The sequence below is a fragment of the Malaclemys terrapin genome, chromosome 22 (genome assembly GCF_027887155.1).
Source record: "Malaclemys terrapin pileata isolate rMalTer1 chromosome 22, rMalTer1.hap1, whole genome shotgun sequence".
Classification (NCBI taxonomy): domain Eukaryota; kingdom Metazoa; phylum Chordata; order Testudines; family Emydidae; genus Malaclemys; species Malaclemys terrapin.
The window spans coordinates 11,433,922-11,454,458 of record NC_071526.1 but is presented as its reverse complement, the minus strand read 5'-3'; the positions used below and the strand labels follow the sequence as shown (position 1 = coordinate 11,454,458).

The window sequence follows — 20,537 nt, the reverse complement described above, 5'->3', positions numbered from 1 at the left end:
CAGAAAGGGCTCAGCACCGGCCCCTCTGGGGTGTGGTTAGCTGCAGGGCCGGCTCTAACTTTTTTGCCGCCCCAAGCAAAAAAAAAGAGCACTGCCCTGCCATAACAGCCCCCCCCCCCCGAGCGCTGCACCGCCGAAACACCCCCCGAGCGCTGCACCGCCGAAACACCCCCCAAGCGCTGCACCGCCGAAACACCCCCCGAGCTCTGCGCCGCCGAAACACCCCCCAAGCGCTGCACCGCCGAAACACCCCCCAAGCGCTGCACCGCCGAAACACCCCCCGAGCTCTGCGCCGCCGAAACACCCCCCAAGCGCTGCGCCGCCGAAACACCCCCCCGAGCGCTGCGCCGCCGAAACACCCCCCCGAGCGCTGCACCGCCGAAACACCCCCATGAGCGCTGCGCTGCCGAAACACCCCCCCCGAGCGCTGCGCCGCCGAAACACCCCCCGAGAGCTGCACCGCCGAAACACCCCCCCCGAGCGCTGCTCCACTGTAACACCACCCCCGAGTGCTGCGCTGCCGAAACAGCCCCCCCGAGCGCTGCGCCGCTGAAACACCGCCCCCAGCGCCACCCCGCTGTAACACCCCCCCGAAGCACTGCGCTGCCCTGCCGAAACACCCCCTGAGCGTGGCGCCACTGAAACACCGCCCCCAGCGCCACCCCACTGTAACAACCCCCCCAAGCGCTGTGCTGCTGAAACACCACCCCCAGCGCCGCCCCGCCGTAACACCCCCCTGAACGCTGCGCCACCGAAACACCCCCCGAGCGCTGCGCCGCCGTAATACCCCCCCCCACATGCCGCTCCGCCGAAATATCCCCCCGAGTGCCGCGCTGCCGGAAAAAAACAAAAACAAAACCCCGAGCGCCGCGCCACTGAAACACAAACAACAACAACAAAAACCCCGAGCGCCCCCCGCCACTCCAAGATTGGCCACCCCTTACAAGGTGCCGCCCCAAGCACGTGCTTGATCGGCTGGTGCCTGGAGCCGGCCCTGGTTAGCTGAGCACTCCAAAGCAATCGGCCCTTTTGAAAATCACAGCCTGTGTAGATGGAGTGTTTTGGTAAGAAGTTACGCCTCCAATATCTCCTGTTTATAACACACTTTGGGTGTGAGACAGTGGGACGACGCCACAGGGATAGGCATGGCAGAAAACCCTGGAGCGGTAGGTCACACGAGAGGGAGGTGAAAGCCAAAATAACTACTCATTTCTATTCATTTATTATTATTCAGCTCAGTCTGTCTGTGGTACATATATGGCACCCGTCACTGTGTCATCTCTTAGGGCCTTACCATTATTAATGTATTTGTCAACACAATACTCTGTGAGGTAGAGACCAACACAATATCCCTGTTTCACAGATGAGAAACTGAGGCACAGAGAGACTAAATGACTTGCCCAAGGACACTCTGGAAGTCTACAGCAGTGGTTCTCAACCAGGGGTTCACATATTATCCCTGGTGGTACGCAGAGGTCTTCCAACAGGTACATCAACTCATCTAGATAGTTGCCGAGTTTTACAACAGGCTACATAAAAAGCACTAGCGAAGTCAGTACAAGCTAAAATTTCATACAGACAATGACTTGTTTATACTGCTCTACACACTGACATGTAAGTACAATATTTATATTCCAATTGATTTGATAATTATACGGTAACAATGAGAAAGTCAGCAATTTTTCAGTAATACTGTGCTGTGACACTTCTGTATTTTTATGTCTGATTTTGTAATTAAGTAGTTTTTAAGTGAGGTGAAACTTGGGGTACGCAAGACAAATCAGACTCCTGAACGGGGTACAGTTGTCTGGAATGGTTGAGAACCACTGATCTACAGCAGAGCAGAGAGATGTTTAAAAAGTCCTGCGAGTTGGCCGAACTCTGCCCCCACTGCAGTTAATTGTAAAGCGCCCAATGAGTCCAGTGGGAGCAGAGTTAGTCCAATGCTGAGTGCATCCCGCCCATACTGTGCATTCTAACATATATTGATCATATTGGTAGCAGTAAGCATATATACTGTAATTTTAGTAACACATACGTTTGATGATATTTGCAATGGGTAACAATATGCTGGCAGTATAATGTATAGGATATTTTGTATAATATATACAATGGAAATATGTTACATAGGGTGAAAATGATTAGCGCCTCTAACGAACTGGCTAGTGTGTATGTGTCACCCATTGGGCTGTCAATGAGGGAGTCCAGTCTGCTCAGCGATGCATCAGAGCCCCTGCACAGTAAGCAGTTAATGGAGAGTCTCCTTTGACCCAGCTAGTTGGGGTTTGAAGTGAGATGTCTGGATCCAGAGTCAGATCTGACTTTCCAGGGAGTTTAGATGCTGGAGGCTCCAATTCATGCCTGTCTCTAATAACTATGCTCTCAAATCATGCTCTAAAGATGTGCTCTGAATCCAGGCTAGGGGTAGTTACTTCAGGTCTCCTGCCTGCCTTGTACATGTTATTTTCATAGCATCATAGGACTGGAAGGGACCTCGAGAGATCATCTCGTCCGGTCCCCTGCACTCATGGCAGGACTAAGTATTATCTAGACCATCCCTGGGATGTCTAACCTGCTTTTAAAAAATCTCCAGTGATGGAGATTCCACAAGCTCCCTAGGCAATTTATTCCAGTGCTTCACCACCCTGATAGTTAGGAAGTTTTTCCTAATGTCCAGTCTAAACCTCCCTTGCTGCAATTTAAGCCCATTGCTTCTGGTCCTATCCTCAGAGGTTAAGAAGAACAATTTTTCTGCCTCCTCCTTGTAACAACCTTTTATATACTTGAAAACTGTTATGTCCCCTCTCAGTCTTCTCTTCTCCAGACTAAACAAACCCAGTTTTTTCAATCTTCCCTCATAGGTCATGTTTTCTAGACCTTTACAATAACATAGCTTCCAGGTAACATGGAGCATCCATCAGGCATGAAGAAGCAGGCAAGGTTAAAGAGAATTGATTCACTGACCACATTCTGAGCTTTTATCTTCGGCTGAGTCATTTGCTGAAGATATTTTGTCTCTCAGACCATTTTCATTAGCTTCCTGGCTAAGGTTTTGCCTGTCTATATCCCCTTTTGTAACATGCAAATAGCAAGCAGCTCCCATTTGTCCGCATGACGTGAAACACAAAGCTGACGTGTCTCAGGCTGCGGCGAGCATCAGACAAAGTAGTTACATTTTAGTGAAGTTGGAGTTAAAGGAACTAGTCCAATTTATCATCCATAAAATCATTGTAAAAACCTAAATGAAATCTAAACGCCTCCTGGGCAGATTTTGCCCAGGGAAAGGACCACGCCTCTAATGAGACAACACTGCTTCCCTGGCCTAACAATATCATGATAGAATATTATGATGTGTGAAATTAAAAATGTCCCTCAAATCCCTCTTTAGTAATCCCCCTGACATGCAGCCTAACGCAGGCAGACGTGAGCTACATTGTACATGCAAAGAGAAATGTAGCAACATGTCTGTACTACTGCAGCCATGTTCAGCCTTCCTCCCATCAGTTATTTACCTTATCCACCTGTTGCATCTTGTCATTAACCAAGCTTGTATGCCCACTGAGGCAGGGCCTGTCTTTTTACTACATCTTTGTACAGCACCTGGCACAGTGCGGTCCCAATCACTGACTCAGGCCTTTAGGATCTTCTGTAAATAATAACCAGAGCACTTTCTTCTTTAACACTGGCTCCCAGTAGCAAAATACCCTACACTATATCCACTGTGATGTTGATTGTATGTGGTTTCTTAAGACTCATCTTTGGCTGGGACTTAAAACCAGGAAGCTGGCCATAATAATTAAAGATCACATGGGCCTCTTGTTAAAAAACAAATAGATATTAGCTCTAGTGTCCTCACCAAAACACATGTCGGGGGGCACCAAAACGATTTGTAAATTTGAGTCGAATTTGACTAATACTTTTGGCCGAAAAAAAGAGAGGATTTCCCCCCCAGAAATGTCAAAATAGTTCATTTAAAAAAAATCACCGTGAGCCCTTTTGAAAATGTCGACTCGATTCAACGTTCCAAACATTTTGTTTCGAACCAAATGAATTTTTTTTGGATTTTCATTTCGGCGAGGGAATTGAAAAAATTCAATTTCTGTTTGAAATGAAACTGGGTTTTGTTGTTGTTGTTGCTGGCTTTCAGTTTGGCCACCATTCTGAGAAGTCAATTATTTGCTCAGCTCTAGTTAGGAGTCGGGGTGGGGGGGAGGGATTTAGAACAGAGAAGGTGCCCGGATGTCCCAATCTGCCTGCAATGATTCAAATGGGCGTGTCCCCCAAATAAAAGGCAGATTGTGCCAATTGCCATTTGAATACTTTCACTCTTGTTTGTCCTGGGAACGCACCCTGGACACCAGAGTGGTGTTATCCATGTGCCCTTTGCCCTGCATGACTGGTTGATCTTCCTGGGGTCTGATGTCAGGACTCCCTGCCCGCACTTGCTATCTGACGTCAGTCTCTCAAACACTCTGTGCCTCTGTGTAACCATCTGTAAAATGGAGGAGTCACCAGTATTTGTTGAGCACTTTCCAAGCCTCAGATGAAAGGAACTACAGACGTGCATTTGAATGACCTCTCTCCTTCTCTGCCCTTTGCCCCATGAGTGACCGGCCCATGCAAGGTTTACAAGAGCAGTAGCCTGTTTGGAAATTGCATTAAAGAGCTAAGGTAGGTGAGGTAATTAATATCTTTTACTGGACCAACTTGTTGCTGAGAGAGACGAACTTTTGAGCTGACACAGGGCTTCAGGACCTGAAGAAGAGCTCTGTGTCAGCTCGAAAGCTCCTCTCTCTCACCAACAGAAGTTGGTCCAGTAAAAGATATTCCCTCCCCCATCTCATCTCTCTAATATCCTGGGACCGACACGGCTACGGCAACACTGCACACAACAATGGGCGCTGCATTGTCATTTAAGGGATTGCTCATGTCAGATGAATGTTTGTTTCATGAAAACTGTCGCAGCAAGTAGCTGTTTTGCATGCTTGGCAATCAGCGAAGGGTTAAACCACCACTCTAGGCATGTTCCCTGCCTCTGCCCTCATTAATCACAAGTGGAAAACTCAACTGGACACACGCAGCCGGGGGCTGGAACAGTTTGTGTAGTGGAAGTGCTGGGAGCCATTGAACCAAACTGGAAACCCTGGATAGAATGGAAACTACTTCAAGCCAGAGGGTGCGGCAGCCCCCCCAGCTCCCCTAGTTCCCGTAGCTATACTCACAGCTGGCCTGTGCCAGCCAATTTGGGCTCATGCGGCTCGGGCTGTAGGACTGTATCATAGCTGTGTAGACTTCCAGCATCGGGCTAGAGCGTGAGCTCTTGGACCTCCCACCCCTTAGCCCTAAGGGCCTTATTCTCCACTGTTGACATCAATGGGAGTAGGAATGGGACCTCTATGGCGCCTTAGCGAACACCCCAGTTTTTCCTCCTCCTTTCTCCAAATCTAGCTCAGTTTCCAGGCAAAAATCTTCTCTCTGATCTGCCTCCCAGATTGCTGAATGCCCGAGGCCGTCCTGTGTGTGGCGTGACCCCAGGATGTGCAATTAGATTCCCATCAGCTGCACGCTGACTTCAAGATGTCTGCTGACGGTCTAAGAATCAAACACCTGCTTACGTACTTTGCTGAATCAGGGCCTTAGACTCATTCATCCCAAAGAGCTTAACAACCTACACACAGGAGTCATTTTGCCCACCACTGAATTGCAGCCACCTCTGCCTTGAAACACAGTAACTTTTTACATCCCGTGTGCTGTCTTCACTGCTATTGTTCCCTGGATTCGAGCTAGCTCAGGGGCCTACCCGTATACAGCGTTTGCAGTCTAGACATACCCTTTGTTAAACAAATGGCAAAGACTTCAAGAGGCGGCCCACTGAATTAGCCTTTGGTAGCATGGTATCAAAACATGTACACCTCTACCCCGATAGAACGCTGTCCTCGGGAGCCAAAAAATCTTACCACGTTATAGGTGAAACCGCGTTATATCGAACTTGCTTTGATCCGCCGGAGTGCGCAGCCCCGCCCCCCCGGAGTGCTGCTTTACCGCGTTATATCCGAATTCGTGTTATATCGGGTCGCGTTATATCCGGATAGAGGTGTATTTGGGCTCTGTCATTTAAAGGGTTCCTCACTTCTTTTGTGACCTTGGTCAAATCACTTAATCTCTCAGTGCCTCAGGAGCTGTAAAATGGGGATAACACTCCCTTTGTCTTGTCTATTTAGATTATAAACTCTTCAGGGCAGGGACTGTCTCTCGTTATGTGTCTGTACAGCACCTAGCACCAGGGGGCCCTGATCTCAGTTGCGGCTGCTAGGAGCTATTGTAAGACTAATAAATCTTGCCCATGGGGATCAGATTTCGGGATCGGGGCCTTTGATTGTAAGTGCCTCAGATCCGGGAATACATGGCTCCTTCTGCTTTTAGTTGGGATCTCTAAGTGCGACTATAGTAAAATAATAAACAATGCTTTCCAGGATTTTATGACATAAATTAAACAAGAAGAGAAAAGGGACCAGTTTAGCTCTGTCACATGAGGAGACTCATGTAGGTGCTATTTAGAATGTGGAAAAATATTCTCCTTTCTTTTAGTTCAGAGAAATACTCCAGAAAGACTTGATGAAACCACAGACATTTTCGTCTGGAATCTACCCCTATCATACATTGCATTATAGATGAGTCATTCCTACACTCCCATCTTCCTCCGCTTTGAGATGTGGCGTTTCACATAACACGGCAGAAGAGAGAGAGAGAAATATTGTCAGGGTTACAGTTTTCCGTGGTTAAAAAGCAACACAGAAATCCATTGAAAGGAAAAGTTTGTAGAGTGGGAATCCTGAGGTGGTGGATTACAGGAAGATTAAAATAAAAAACCTCTGCTTGTGTTGAAGTGGACATTGCCTCCAGCCTACAACAAATGAGACAAGTGGGGCATTTTATCACAGCGCCCGTCCCATGAAACCGGAAAGAGTTCCATTCAAAACAAACAACCACTCAGCTAGACTTGGCTTGGGGAATAGGGCGGGGAGCTGGCCTGGGAAGGAGAGAGGTTCTGAAATGACCTTGGGAGCACGGTAGCTTGTTGGCCCATCTGGAGAAGAAGAATGGCCTTGGTAAGGCACTGGAGTGTGAGTCAGATCTGCCTTTGCCACAGACCCCTTGCATACCTTGGGCAAGACACTTCCCCTCCCTGAGCCTCAGTTTGCCGTCTCCAAAATGAGGCTAACAATACCTCCTTCATCAGTCTTGTTTGCTCAGATTGTAGGGACTGTCTGTCACTAGGTGCATGGACATCAACTAGCATTAGGGGGGCCCATCTTGGCCCTACGACCATACCAATGCATGGTTATTATGGGACTTCCCAGAGAGTTGAGGATGCTCATCATCCCCCATGCTAGGGCCGCTAATGAACTCTGATTGGTATGTCCCTCCGTTGTTTCCTAGTTTGGATCTGGAGCGTGGTTTGGCGTATGGACTGCTGCTTCCTAGCCCCTGAACGGAGTGTTTTTCAAAGTGTCCTTTCAGGGGGACCTTGGTGTTTGTGATAGGCTGGGCTACCTGAACACACCCGGAGCACGACGTCGTGTCTATCCGAGAGACAACGTGGGCGAGGGACTATCTTTTACTGGACCAGCTTCTGCTGGGGAGAGACGCACGCTTTCGAGCTGACAGAGAGCTGCGGGCGTTCCTCAGACATGAACCCAAGCTTGGAGAGACCATCTCCAGCGTGTGAGGGGGAGCCAATGAACGAAAGCAATGAAGGGGAGGGAAGGACAGAAAACAAAGGGAGGACACGGGATATTCTATACTGGACATTCCCCCTCATTTTATAGCAGTGCAGGCCTTCTCAAACTTCATTGCACCACGACCCCCTTCTGACAACAAAAATTACTACACGACTCCGGGGTGGGGGGAGGGACGGGAAGGCAAAGCCTGAGCCCACCCGAACCCCACCACCCTGGGCCGGGGGGCCAAAGCCCAAGCCCCACTGCCCTGGGCTGGGGGGGCATAAAAGCCAAAGCCCAAGGGCTTCAGCCCCACTGCCCTGGGCTGGGGGGCCTGTAACCTGAGCCCCACCACCCAGGGCTGAAGCCCTTGGGCTTTGGCTTAGGCTCCCAGCAAGTCTAACCCCCGCCCTGGCAACCCCATTAAAACAGGGTCACGACCCACAGTTTGAGAACCGCTGTTTTATAGGAATGATTGGTTCCTGGCTCTGCCTTTGGTTTGCCGCCAAAAATGAACTGGCTAAAATTTCCATCCACGGGAACATTACAAAGAATCACTGTCCTCTTTACCTGTGCATGGCCTTCCCATTTATTTCCTGGGCTTTACAATTCTACCCTTTTGCGACACCCGCACAGATCCTGCTCTGACGTCTCCAAGGAGGGTGTAGACGGAGTAGCACGAAACGACCAAGGGCTCAATTCTGCCCGTCGCTACCACAGTTGAAATCCACAGTAGCGCTGCTGGAGTCAGCAAAGTTACTCTGGATTTACATCCCGTGTAACTGAGAGCAGGATGTGGCCCAAACCAAGTGGCACATTGGCCTACAAGTGTTTATTGAATGACCGAGACCACAATCTCTAGAAAACAGTCATTGTGAAACCTCTGACTAATCTGCTCTGGTCTGTTCCTTGGTGTAATTTCAAGTTCAGAGACATTTCTGACCTTGCAGAGAAAAGAAGAAGAAATAATGGCTCATCCGGTGCTTTGGGTTGTACCCGTTCCCAAGGGAAGAGAATGAACGACCATGCTAATATATTGCGAACACAAGAGAGACCTGAGCTGTGGAAATCAGCTCTGGGTTTGAATCTGAAATTCACCCCAAACGTAGGGGCGTTTGCTTTGGATGTTCCAATTTGGGTAATTACAGAGCTAGGCTTGTACTACAAAGCGGATCCAGATCTGGATCTGCAGCTAAAACCGCTGTAAAGTTTCATCAGCTGCAGACCCATTGTTCCATTTCACACTCGTCTCTGGCGGCTAGCAATACAGCTGACTTATGCTCCTGGGGCCTTGTTGCTATTTGCTGCCCCAGCCATCCTGTCTCCTTGTATTTTAATAAAACCACAGAAATTAGAGATAGAAAAGACCTATCAGGTCATCTGATAGGTCCTTCTTCCAAGCATGTGCAGAATCGCTCCCTATTGTACAATGGGATTTCCCTGACTTCTTTTGGGCTGCTATTCCAGAGTCGAGTAGATTTTGCTGTAAGGAAGTTTCTTTTCCTGATCAGAGTCATCAGTGGGGAAGATCTGGTGGCGAGATGTTCAGGGGGTCTAGCAAAGTCAGGTCTTTTGTCTGAGTCCCTGAGTTGGATAGCTGCTCAAGAACTGTCTCGTCTTCTAGCCTCCGTTATGGGGAAGACAATTTTCTCAGAGACGTCCCAGAAAATGCTCCTGAAAATGTCAAGAATGCTTTGTGCAGGGCGGGAGCCAGTGCCTTCGGACTTCCTTGGGCGAGGGATAAAACAGATCAAGACAGCAAAACCGAGATATTTTTGGGCACCACTCACGCTCCAAAAAAAATCGCAAATGTTTCCTGGCCCCGGTGGGAGAAGTTGCTTGGAAGCAGATCAAAACTGGCTGCCCATTTGATCTGTTCCTGTCAGATCCTTCTGGTGGGTCGTGATTTTTTGTGCCTGTTGCTCTGTGGCCTCTCCAAGGCATAACCTTCGCATTTCATACGGATAAGGCAGTTAAGGGAGGTTGCTCTTGTTCTCTCCTGAGGCCTTTGACATAGAGCCCTAGTTGTTTACAGATGTGTCGAGAGGGCGGAAGTGTTCATGCTAACGCAAGAGACTCAGCCAGGATTGTGGTGAACAGAGTGATCACAAGGAATATTACAGTTCTGCACCTTCTCCCCCCTGCCCAGGATAGTGGCTTTGGTCAAATAGGGTGGTCTTTCAGCTCGGACAACTTAGGAGCAGTTTAGAAATAAAATCAACAAGGAGTTATTAGATTCAGGGCCAGGGCTTTAAATTGCTGAGGTTTTCGATTGGGGGAGGGTGTGTGGGGGGGGCCAGGGGGGTAGCTTCTCAATACACCTTTAGGGCCAGCATATTGCTGGATTCTGGAACCAATTTACTGGCTTTCAAGTGGTCTCCTTTCAGAACAGCAGCAGACCTGAAACTCTTGGGACACCTTGGTAAGACATGCCTGGTGAGGAAGTCAGTTGCTTCTTTGCCCCAGGGGCTGACTCTGCTTTGGTTCTTTCCATTTCCTTCTACAGAGAAAAGGGTTTTAACCCCTAGGTGATGGACGCTAACAGCCGGTGATGGGGTTGGTGGGAGTGGTAGAGGGGCTTGTATGCCTAGACCGCTTTGCAGTGGGTTTTACTGTCAAGCAGACGTAACTGGAAGGAGTCTCCCTGACACAGAGTCCGCACGGCTTCCCTCAGCCCAAGTCCGCAGTAAAAGCGGGGAAAGGCCCAGTTTGTTTCAGCGAAGGGAAAAATGAAGAGCTAAAGCACGGATCAAAGTTCCAGGTAGGAAGAAGAACCAAAGACCCTTTCTCCTGGTTCTCCTCTCTCAGCTCCATCCTTCTTCCCAGCAGCCAGCCTTCCTTAATGCCTGCAACGGTCTGCAGTTTCCCACAACACACCCTTAATGGTGCCGTGGGGACTAGTTCCCCAGCCCTGCCATCCTGCAGCCAAGGCAGGGAACACTGAACCTTCCTCTAGCCAGAGGCAGAGGATCAGCCCCTTCTCTGCCAATCTGTGTGTAATAAAAGTGTGACACACGGGATTGCTGGTAAAAGACTGAGATCTTGGTTTCCTGGCTCCAGTCACATGACACGGGACACGGTTGCTAAGAAGGCTCTGATCTCTATCATATGACAGGGGTGAGTACACACTAACCGCTGGAGCCCGGCGGTTGGGGTACACCCAACCCATCACACAGAGCATGCAGTCGGTTTTTGGATTATCACTCTCTGCAGCAAGCGCTGGCTCAAGGAAGGTTTTCCACTTCTCCCAGGTTAGACAGGACATTTTAATGGATAATACGGTACAGGGTGGGTAGGACTTGTAGGTCTCTGGAAAACCAGAACCACATAAACTAGGAATGCAGCGTGAGAGATATCGCTGGAGATGGAGACAGGGGTGAAAGGAGGCATGCGTTATCTTCTGGTTTGGGGGGCGCCCTGATTGTAAAAGGGAGTCCTAGCTAGGGTGACCAGATGTCCCAATTTTATAGGGACAGTCCCGATTTTTGGGTCTTTTTGTTATATAGGCGCCTATTACCCCCCACCCCCTGTCCCGATTTTTCACACTTGCTGTCTGGTCGCCTGAGTCCTAGCCTAGGGTGTTAATCAGAGTGGACCTTCCGATTTGACAGGAGATGGTTAAACAGGATGCTGTTGCAAATCCAATACTCTTACAGAGTGGGAAGTCCTTTGTACCGTATTATATCATGTTGCATCCCCTGTATTCCTGCGTTTCTTCTCTGCTTTAAGTTCTTTGTCTACCTAGGTATCTGTTTAGCATCAGAACATCCCTACAAGCTCAGTCAGTCTTAGACCCATTTTGCAGATGGGGAACTGAAGCCCAGAGAGATTATCAAGGAACTTGCTCAAGGTCAAACAGGAAGTTTGAGAATTGCACCCTCATCTCCTGATCCTTGCCTCCCTCTCGTTGGCTGCTGTATTTTTAACAGCTCTGTGGTACGGCATTGCTGATGAGTCTTATTCGTATGGCAGTAGCAGCTAGAGGCCTCTCCCTAGATCGTGGTCCCATTATGGTAGGTGCTGTACATACATAAAGTAAGACACATCCTTGCCCTGAAGATCTGACAATCTAAATAGACACAAGTGGGAAGAGAAACTGAGGCGCAGAACGGAGAAATGTCTTATGCAAGATCAATGGCTGAGCAAGGAGTAGGGACCCAACTCTTCTAAGGCCCTACCCGCTAGACCGCGTTGTCTCAGCTAATGTTGAAATTTTGCATAGGTTTGGTTGCGTAGATAAAACCCAGCCTTAAACTTCCAGCAGAGGACCCGATCCTGCCGTCGGCACACAGGCAGACCTCCATTGAAACTGAAGTCAGAGAGAGTTTCCCGGGGAAAAGCAGCAGGACTGGGCCTGCAGTGTAGAAGGAACCAAGGTAAGCCATGATATGTTGCTGAGATTTAGGAGATTCACGGGGGACGTGTCACAGCTGAGGATGACGGAAAGAAAAATCGTCCTTTTCTTTTCACTGGGAAACGTACAGACGGCAGCGTTTGACCAGCCACTCCTTTGCATTACTAGATTTACGGGCCCAAGTGGCATTTACTGGAAAAATATCAAACGTCAGTGATCTGAAACCCAAGCCTGTTCGTGAACTCAGGATCATCCTAGATGGCTTGCAGCAGAACATGCTGCAGGGATACCATGCTCGGAGCTGGGCGGCTTGGAAGCCAAGGATGGCGGGCAGCCATTGGTTCAGTCATATGTAGAGCTACTGACAATTCTGCGAGCTAAGAAGAAACAGCGTGAATAAGCACATTCCTGACATCCTTGAAGTCAGCACTCACCAGCAACCGCAGGCAAACTCTGGCCTCAAGCACCCGTTTTAAAGTACCCATAAGGACGTCTCGTATACTACAGTTTCGTGTGTGCTGCAGTCATGCCAGCTTCCCTAAATCCCATTTCACAAGTTAGGGTAATTTAGTACTTGGATGGGAGATCTTTAAGCAACATCTCCAGGACGAGGTGTCAGTTACCATCAATAATTAGTAGTATGGAAATACTGGGAGACCCCAATGGAGATCAGAGCCACTAGGTGCTGTACAAACACACAGAAAGAGATAGTCCCTGCCTCCTACCATTAAACAGGCAAGACATAGGAGATGAAGTGACCAGCCTCACAGCATGGGGCAGAACCAGGAATAGAACCCACGTCTCCTAAGTTCTAGTGAGGAGCTCCAGCTACTAGACCACACAGGTCATCAGAAGATAACCTCCTCACTGAGCCAGTGCCCGACCAGCAGGGTGCTAGGGGTAATACTTGAATTAGGGGAGGAAGTTTATCTTTTTTCAGGTGAAAAGTTGGAGTCTGGGAAAACCATCCTCAGCAAATTAAAGCACTGGGGATGAGGATGTATATGCTAGTGTCCTTGTAGCCCTTAAAGATCCCATGGTATTTTTTTGAAACAGCAGGTGCTAAACCCCCTGCCCTGGCCCAATTTCAAGCCTGGTCATTTCATTCCATCTCTCTAAGTTCCCTTCCAAACTGGAGCGGATCTCTCCCGCACTTCCTGGGCTAAACCGTTGTGTAGTGTTGCTGTTCACAGTTCTATGTGTTGCTGTAGCACCTAGTAGCCATAGTCCAGGACCCCACCGGGCTAGTGCTGGACAAACGCAGAACAAAAAGGCCCTGCCCCCCAAGAGCGGCAGCCTTTGTTCAGCTGAGCTTTGTAAGGTTTAGTTAGTGTACGTAAAGTAACTCAAGAATCTCCAGTGAAAGGATAGAGTGAAATTGACTACCTTTAAGACCCACCTCTGTGAAGCAACCGAGTTTTGCTGGCCCCTTGGACGATTGCTCATGACCCGTTGCGCTGTCTATATTTAAACTGCCCGGTGGGCACTAATTCCACTGAAGCCCCCTGTGGAGTTGAGGGTGCTTGGGAAGAAATTAGGCCCAGGTGATCATTTCTCAAGCCTTTGCCAGCATGACACAAGTATGATTAATGAAGGTGACATTTGTGGCTGGATGAGCTACGCTCATAGAGGTGGACTGAGCTGCCAACGGGATAACAGACCTACTCAAAGCAGTTTCAAGATCAAATTACAGTGGGCGATGGGTCTTGTAACCAGCCACAGTCCTCAGTGTCAACGGCCTGGATGAGTAACATTGATTGGAGAAAGATTCCCTCCAGCACAGTTTAATAACTCCTCTTCATGGAAAATACTCTGCATTAATGTAACACCTACGGAAGAGAATGTATTTGCAGGGGCAAAGAAATCCAATCTTCCCCATATGCCCTCACCTCCCCTTATTTCACTGGGAGCTTTGATTATTCATGGCATGCAGGAATGAACCATTAAGCACTAGACGTCAGTGGGGTCACTCCCAATTTAAACCAGCAAATTTAGGAGCAGAATTTGGCCCTGTAGTATTGGTCAGATTTTCAAGATAACCCAACGTGCCACTTATTTTGGTGACTGTGTGGGAGCTGAAGCTCAGATGCTCAGAGGTATTTAAGAGCCTAACACCTATTGAAATCAGTGGGCATTTGAGGATCTCGGGACCAGGACACTAATGAAAATTTGGCTGTATCTCTCCTACATGCGTATTCCTCTCTTCTAAGCAAGAGTGAGGCATTCTCCGACTTTGCGGGAGTGTTCTGCACCTTCATTACATTTCACTCTGGATTTATGTGAAGACCTGGGCAAATTATTTGTAGGCAAAGAGTTTCTCCTATATAGTTAGTCATTCATAGAATCATAGACTATCAGGGTTGGAAGGGACCTCAGGAGGTATCTAGTCCAACCCTCTGCCCAAAGCAGGACCAATCCCCAACTAAACCATCCCAGCCAGGGCTTTGTCAAGCCGGGCCTTAAAAACCTCTAAGGAAGGTTTCTCTGGTCGCAAACAGCCCATTTTTCTAAATTAGATTTTATATCCAAAATTGTTCACTTTATGCAATTACATTTCAGCCTCTGCCAGTTACTTGGATTGTGATTGGTTATCCTAAATCACATGGCATTACTTCTGCTTCATGATTGGGTAAGTGAAAAATACTGTAAAAAAGGAGGGGGGAGGAAAAGCATTTCCAGTCTGAAGAGTGAATAGCTTTTGGGTTTGTTTGTTTGTTTCATTCCTTAAATATTTGTGCAAACAAATAACCATTTGCATGGACAGGCACAGAAAATCAATCACAATATAAATGTAGTTGAATCAGAAAGCTATTTGGAATTAAAATGAAACATTCACGAATGTTTTACACTAGTTGCCCAGATCTAGCTATGCACCCAACTGCACTGGAAAGGACACATCTAACCTCTTAAAGAAACAAGGATTTCTTGTATTAATCATAAACAAATGTTTCCCAAGTTAGCTATTCTCCATCTTCAGTGTAATCGTTTTTCTCTCCCCCCCTTTTAATAAAATTATGTCTGAAACAAAAATGTTTATTACTTTTATGAGTTCCTATTTGTATGGAAATTGAATTCAAGATGTGATATTTCTGTCTCTCTCTTTTTTTTTATGACCGATCCTCAGCATTTCTTCATCTGGCTTGTGGCGGGAAAAGCACAGATTAAAAGGACTGTGCAAATGTTTTTTATAAACTTCTCTTATTTTCTTGCCATAGGACTGCCTTTAATTAGCTCTGTGGAGTACAAAGGATACATAATGACACCATCTCACAGCGGAGGATATAAAGATCTACTATATTTATTGCTGAATAGTCACACTGTTCTCCAGTACTTTGATAAGTACCAACCTTGGACTAGGTTCCATTCTTATTGACACCGTTATAAATCTGCTGAAGTCAAGGACATTACTCTGGGATTTACACCAATGTAACTAAAAATAGAATTTGGCTCATTATTCTCACCGCTCAGAAGAAAATTCGAATACAGTAAATGTACTGGGACAGATTTAATAATGTTAATCCATTGAATATCATGTAACCTTTGGGATTTTTGAACACTACACCAAATTCTGGTCTCTGACACTGGTAAAACCCTAATATGGTCTAGTGACTTCTGTAGTATTTTGCTAATTCTAGATAACATTCAACTTAAGATTTATCCCGAATCATTTTAGTTGACGAGTATCAAGTTGATTGATTTTGACACCGTTTTCTTTCATCCATTTAGTTTCAGTATACTGTGTTAAGTTGCTATGTGAGAATTCTTTTTTTTAATGCTTTTATCTTTGGAATCAGCTTGAACGTCTTATCTTGTTTTAGAAATTCAGCTACAAAACAAGTACAAAAAAATCCAACAAACCCCCAGAATTTACAGGGTTCTGGCATACCTGTAGTACTCTAATGTTAAGGTCTAATCCTGCATTCCTGAGACATCTTCAACTCTCAGGGAATTAATGAGGGATTATTTGGATTGCGCAAGGAATGAAAGATTGGGTCCATCCTGGTTTTCATTCAAAGGTTTTAGAACTGAGAACATGCCAAGCGCCCCAGTTCAAAATAAGTCAGTGAGAAGACCACCCGCACATTCTTTATGTCCTGATGAGTTGCGTTTTTAAAGTATTCTGTAACCAGCATCCCAGATAGCAGGACTTGCAATAGCACAAATTGATTTTGTGCAATTTACTGGATTTGCAAAAGCAGGTAACGCTGAGAAACACTCCCGATTTTAGCAATATGCCACAGAGCACGAGGTAGTTCCTCTACACGAATAGGCTGAAAAAAATGACACCGTCCCAGTTACTTCTCCCACGTAACAGAGTGACAGAATGGTATGCCTGCTGCCACACTGATGCACTGCAGAAAAAGGTGCCTTCACCATACAACAAAAAATAAATGCAGTCTAGTTTAAATTCTTTGGGTCAAATCCTAGGCACTTTGCTTTATTTTTATGCAGGCAAAAGTGCTGAGTAAAAACTAAGTCAAGGCACTCAGATTCAAACACCAGTTTTCACACTCTGCCTCTTTTGGATATTCGTGCTGAAATTTACAAATAAAACGTTCATTGTGTGGCTTAGGAAAGCTTTCAACCCAGTTGTGGTCCCCAGTTTATATTGATACAGAAGACAATGAGAGCGGAAAATGATCCGACGTTTGCTCTCTGTAAACAAGACCCAATTCAGCTATGCTCTAGGATGGAGCTAAACATCCTAATCATATGCTGAATGTCGGAAATGCAAGGTCCCTCTGTGATAACCGAAAGATATAAAGTCTCATCTTTGTGCAGTTACGGCGGGGTTGGAGCAGAAAGAGTAGGTGGAATAAACGTTGTCCAAAGCAATTACATTTCTGAAGTGCCTTTCAAAAGCGAAACACTAGATTCTCACACACACTATAGCAAAGTCTTTCAAGTCTACCTTTAAAGCAACCATCCTCAAACCCTCTAGTGCCCTGGAAAGCTAGCTTTCCCCTTAGAAACGGAAAATGTTGAGTGCTATTAACTTTTGCAGCTCTTACCTGATGACTTAAGTTCTTTCCTTTCACCTGCTGGTTATGCATATCTAAGGCATCCATCCCCACAGAGCCTGGACACTAGCTACTTTGGCTCACATGGGGCTATGCAGGAAGAGTAGGACTGAAAGAAATATAGCATATATCTAGCACCAAGCAATGACCTCTGGACAAATTACCACTCAGTTAATGTTCACAGTCCTACAACCGATTTCATGCCACGCCTGGTGAATCAACAACAGTGTGAAAAAGTCATCACGAAGGAAAATGCACATCAAGGTAGGGCCTGGCCAGAAGCGCCGAGAAGATCCAGAAGCTCATCATTTCACATAGCAATGGAGTGCTCTAAGCATGGGTCACACGCACAACAGAAAACTCATTCCACGACAGCCCACTGTGTGAGCAGCTAGCATGCAACTGAAGATGTGCCAGCGAAGTTATTAAAATAGGCTGCTGTTCAGCGACAAACAACAACGTTTCCTGCCTTGAAGAAGATGAAAACAAGGGCTCTACTCACCACGGAGGAAGGTTGGCGAATAGGCTGCAAACGAGTCAAATATGCTGTTGGAAGCCATGACCCCAGCCCAAGATGATTCTTCAGCCAGTCCTTGTGGTTTGTTTATATTCCCCCCGCTAGTCTTGAAAAAATAAGTTTGAACTGAAATACAAAAGAGAGAGAGAGAAAGAGAGAGAAATCCACAAGGAAGCTAAGTGCCTGTTTGTAACCAAGAATCTGGCTTTGCCGTGCCACAGGAATGCTTAGCCACAAGTTTTTCAACAGAAGCATATGCACGCTGGATCATTCGTACGAACAGGGGGGAAGAAAACAGGGTTTGCAAAGAGATAGACAGAGGGTGGTGCAAGGTATGGAGAGCAAAATGAATGAATGAATGGAACTTACCCTAGACAGACAAAAATACAGCTGGTGTTAACAACCAAGGGGGGGGGGGAAACCTCCTCGCTGAGGTACAGGTACTCTTCTAAATAGGAGATTGCAGTTTGCTTGTGGTTCTGTGGTCGCCTATGAGGCCTGAAAGAGTGTTAACTCAACCCCGGTTCTGAGACAGAAAAGACTCCAGCTAGTCGTTCGCTGAGTGGAAGAGGAGAGTCAGCTGACCCGTGATGTCAACGGGGCATGAAACATCTTTGTGGCTTCTTCTTCTTCTTCTTCTTTTTTTTTTTTTAATGGTTTATATTTATTAGTTCATGGGAGGCCTGGTTGACTCTCCCGGATCCTATGGTGAATGACATACAGAAGCAGAACTTAGAAGCATTGAGACATTTCCTTTTAATTAATTATATTGTTGCCCTAGAAGAGACAGAAGAGAGACTTCAGATTTCTAATTGGTTGATTGAAGTAATAACCCATTTACATTCAGTGGTTTTCTCCTTTTAACTGCCTTTTCTCCCACATTTACCACTTGTCTGTATCATAATTTTTAGCTGTACATGGCTTTCTAACTCCCAGCTCTCTTGGCTGATTATTGTTACTGCGTGTCGAGACTATTTCCATATGTGTAGATGGGTGGCTCTTCTTTGCGGGGATTTTATGTGAATTAGTACTAAGCAAGACACAAAGCACATGCGGCAGAATAAACATTGCTAGCTGAAGAGAGGAACTGCAGCCATTCATCATTCTTTAAAGGTGTAGAATCGCATTCCAGGGAAAGGAAGGCGATCAAGTCTGAAGCCCTTACTCATGCTGGGTAGTGCTTATTCATTGGGGTCAATGTGAATGTTGCCTGGGTAAAACTGCAGGGACTGGGACCTTGTTTTTCAGGAGTAATGGTCACCAGCTGATTATTAACGACGATGCTTTGATATCTGCGGGTGGGTAAGTGCCAAGGCCAGATTTTCAAAGGTATTTAGGCATCGAAGCAGGTTTGGCACCCAACCTACTTAGGTGCTTTTTGAAAATCCCACTAGGTGCCTATCTTCATCTTTAGGTGCCTACGTACCTTTGAGAATCTATCCCCATGGCCCTCAAAATAAGGCTTAAATGGGACATAGACTCTATATTGGCCTTCTCCAAGGGGTGAATTTCATCTGTTCAGGAAATAAACCTCACAACATTCCTGGGCGATGCCTGTTGGGCCATCACATTTTAAGCAAACTTCCCCAATGATTTCCTGGGGAAGTTCTGCATAAAATCCTGTGGCACTAGATGGTGCAGAGTCATTAGTAAAAACGTAACTTAAAGATCCCTCTGAACTGGTAGCATCAACATCTGCAAGGCCTTCAAATCCCTCCTTAAAACTCTCCTTTTGCCTTGATGCCTACAGAAAACTTGACAGCTGGTGCCCAGAGACCACTGCCGGTCACGCTGACCAATATTGTCTCACTGTTTCCCTGTGCTCCAGTGTTGGTCTGTCTGTATCTATCCGGTGTCTCTTGTCTTAGATTTACATTGTAAGCTCTTTGGGACAGGGACTGTCTTTTCGTTCTGTGTTTGAATAACCCTTAGCGCAATGGGCGTCTGGTTCCTGACTGGGACTCTGAGGAGCTACTACCTTACAAATAACTAATTTTCCACTTACACTTGTAAGTTTTGGGCTTACCTTTTTCCTTACTCACAGTGAGTAGTATTGACTCAGGTGAGTAGTTATTGAGGATTTGGCCCGATACACATGCCCAAGCCAAAGGTGAAAAACACACAAACACCCCCGCAAATTGAAGTAATGACACATCACTTTGGAATTCCGCCCAGAGAATCCTAGAAATCAGAGATGAGAAAGGCCTCTTAGGTCATCCAGTTCACCTCCTTGCCTACAGTCCATTTCCCTGTCCTTTGAGCAGCACAATTTTTAACTACCCCAAGTGCTTGAACTGCGGGGGGATCTGATAACAGTCTTCAGATATGTTAAGGGCCGTTACAAAAAAAACGGTGATCGATTGCACTCAATGTCCAGCGAAGGCAGGACAAGAGGTAATGGGCTTACTCAGCAGCAAGGGAGATTTAGGTTAGATATTAGGAAAAGCTTTCTAATTATGAGGGTAGTTAAGCTCTGGAATAGGCTTCCCCGGGGGGTTGTGGAATCCCCATCAAGAACTGGCTGGACAAACACCTGTCAGGAATGGTCTAGGAGTACTTGGTCCTGCCTCAGCATGGTGGGATGTACGACGTGACCTCTCAAGGTCTCTTCCAGCCCTAGGTTTCTGTGATTCTACTCACTTCTCTTGGACGATCATCCCACTTTAACAGTTCTCAGGGTCAGGAAACTTTTCCTGATATTGAACCTAAATTTCCCTCTCATGCTCTCCTCTTTGCTCTCGGTTAATCCCCCATATTATTACTGATTTCCGGTAACATCCCCACTGTACACAGCCAGAGAAAGGCCCCTTGTACCAACCTTAAAATTTCCTCTTTCTTAGGTCTGGTCTACACGACCCGCCTGAATCGGCGGGTAGAAATCGACCTCTCGGGGATCGATTTATCGCGTCTCGTCGGGACGCGAC

At 46.7% G+C, this 20,537-nt stretch overlaps 1 protein-coding gene across 2 annotated transcripts in view; it reads right to left on the bottom strand.

Moving 5' to 3' along the window:
- The window catches only part of RUNX3 (RUNX family transcription factor 3), a 117,114-nt gene extending 99,331 nt beyond the window's left edge, over positions 1 to 17,783 (bottom strand). The window contains exon 1 of one of the 2 annotated variants that reach the window (XM_054011507.1): positions 17,599 to 17,783. In XM_054011507.1, the coding sequence (XP_053867482.1) occupies positions 17,599 to 17,656 (58 nt within the window). In that variant the 5' untranslated portion in view covers positions 17,657 to 17,783. The remainder of the gene's footprint in view (positions 1 to 17,598) is intronic. The other variant, XM_054011506.1, reaches the window with a different exon arrangement.
- Between the last annotated feature and the right edge of the window lie 2,754 nt (positions 17,784 to 20,537).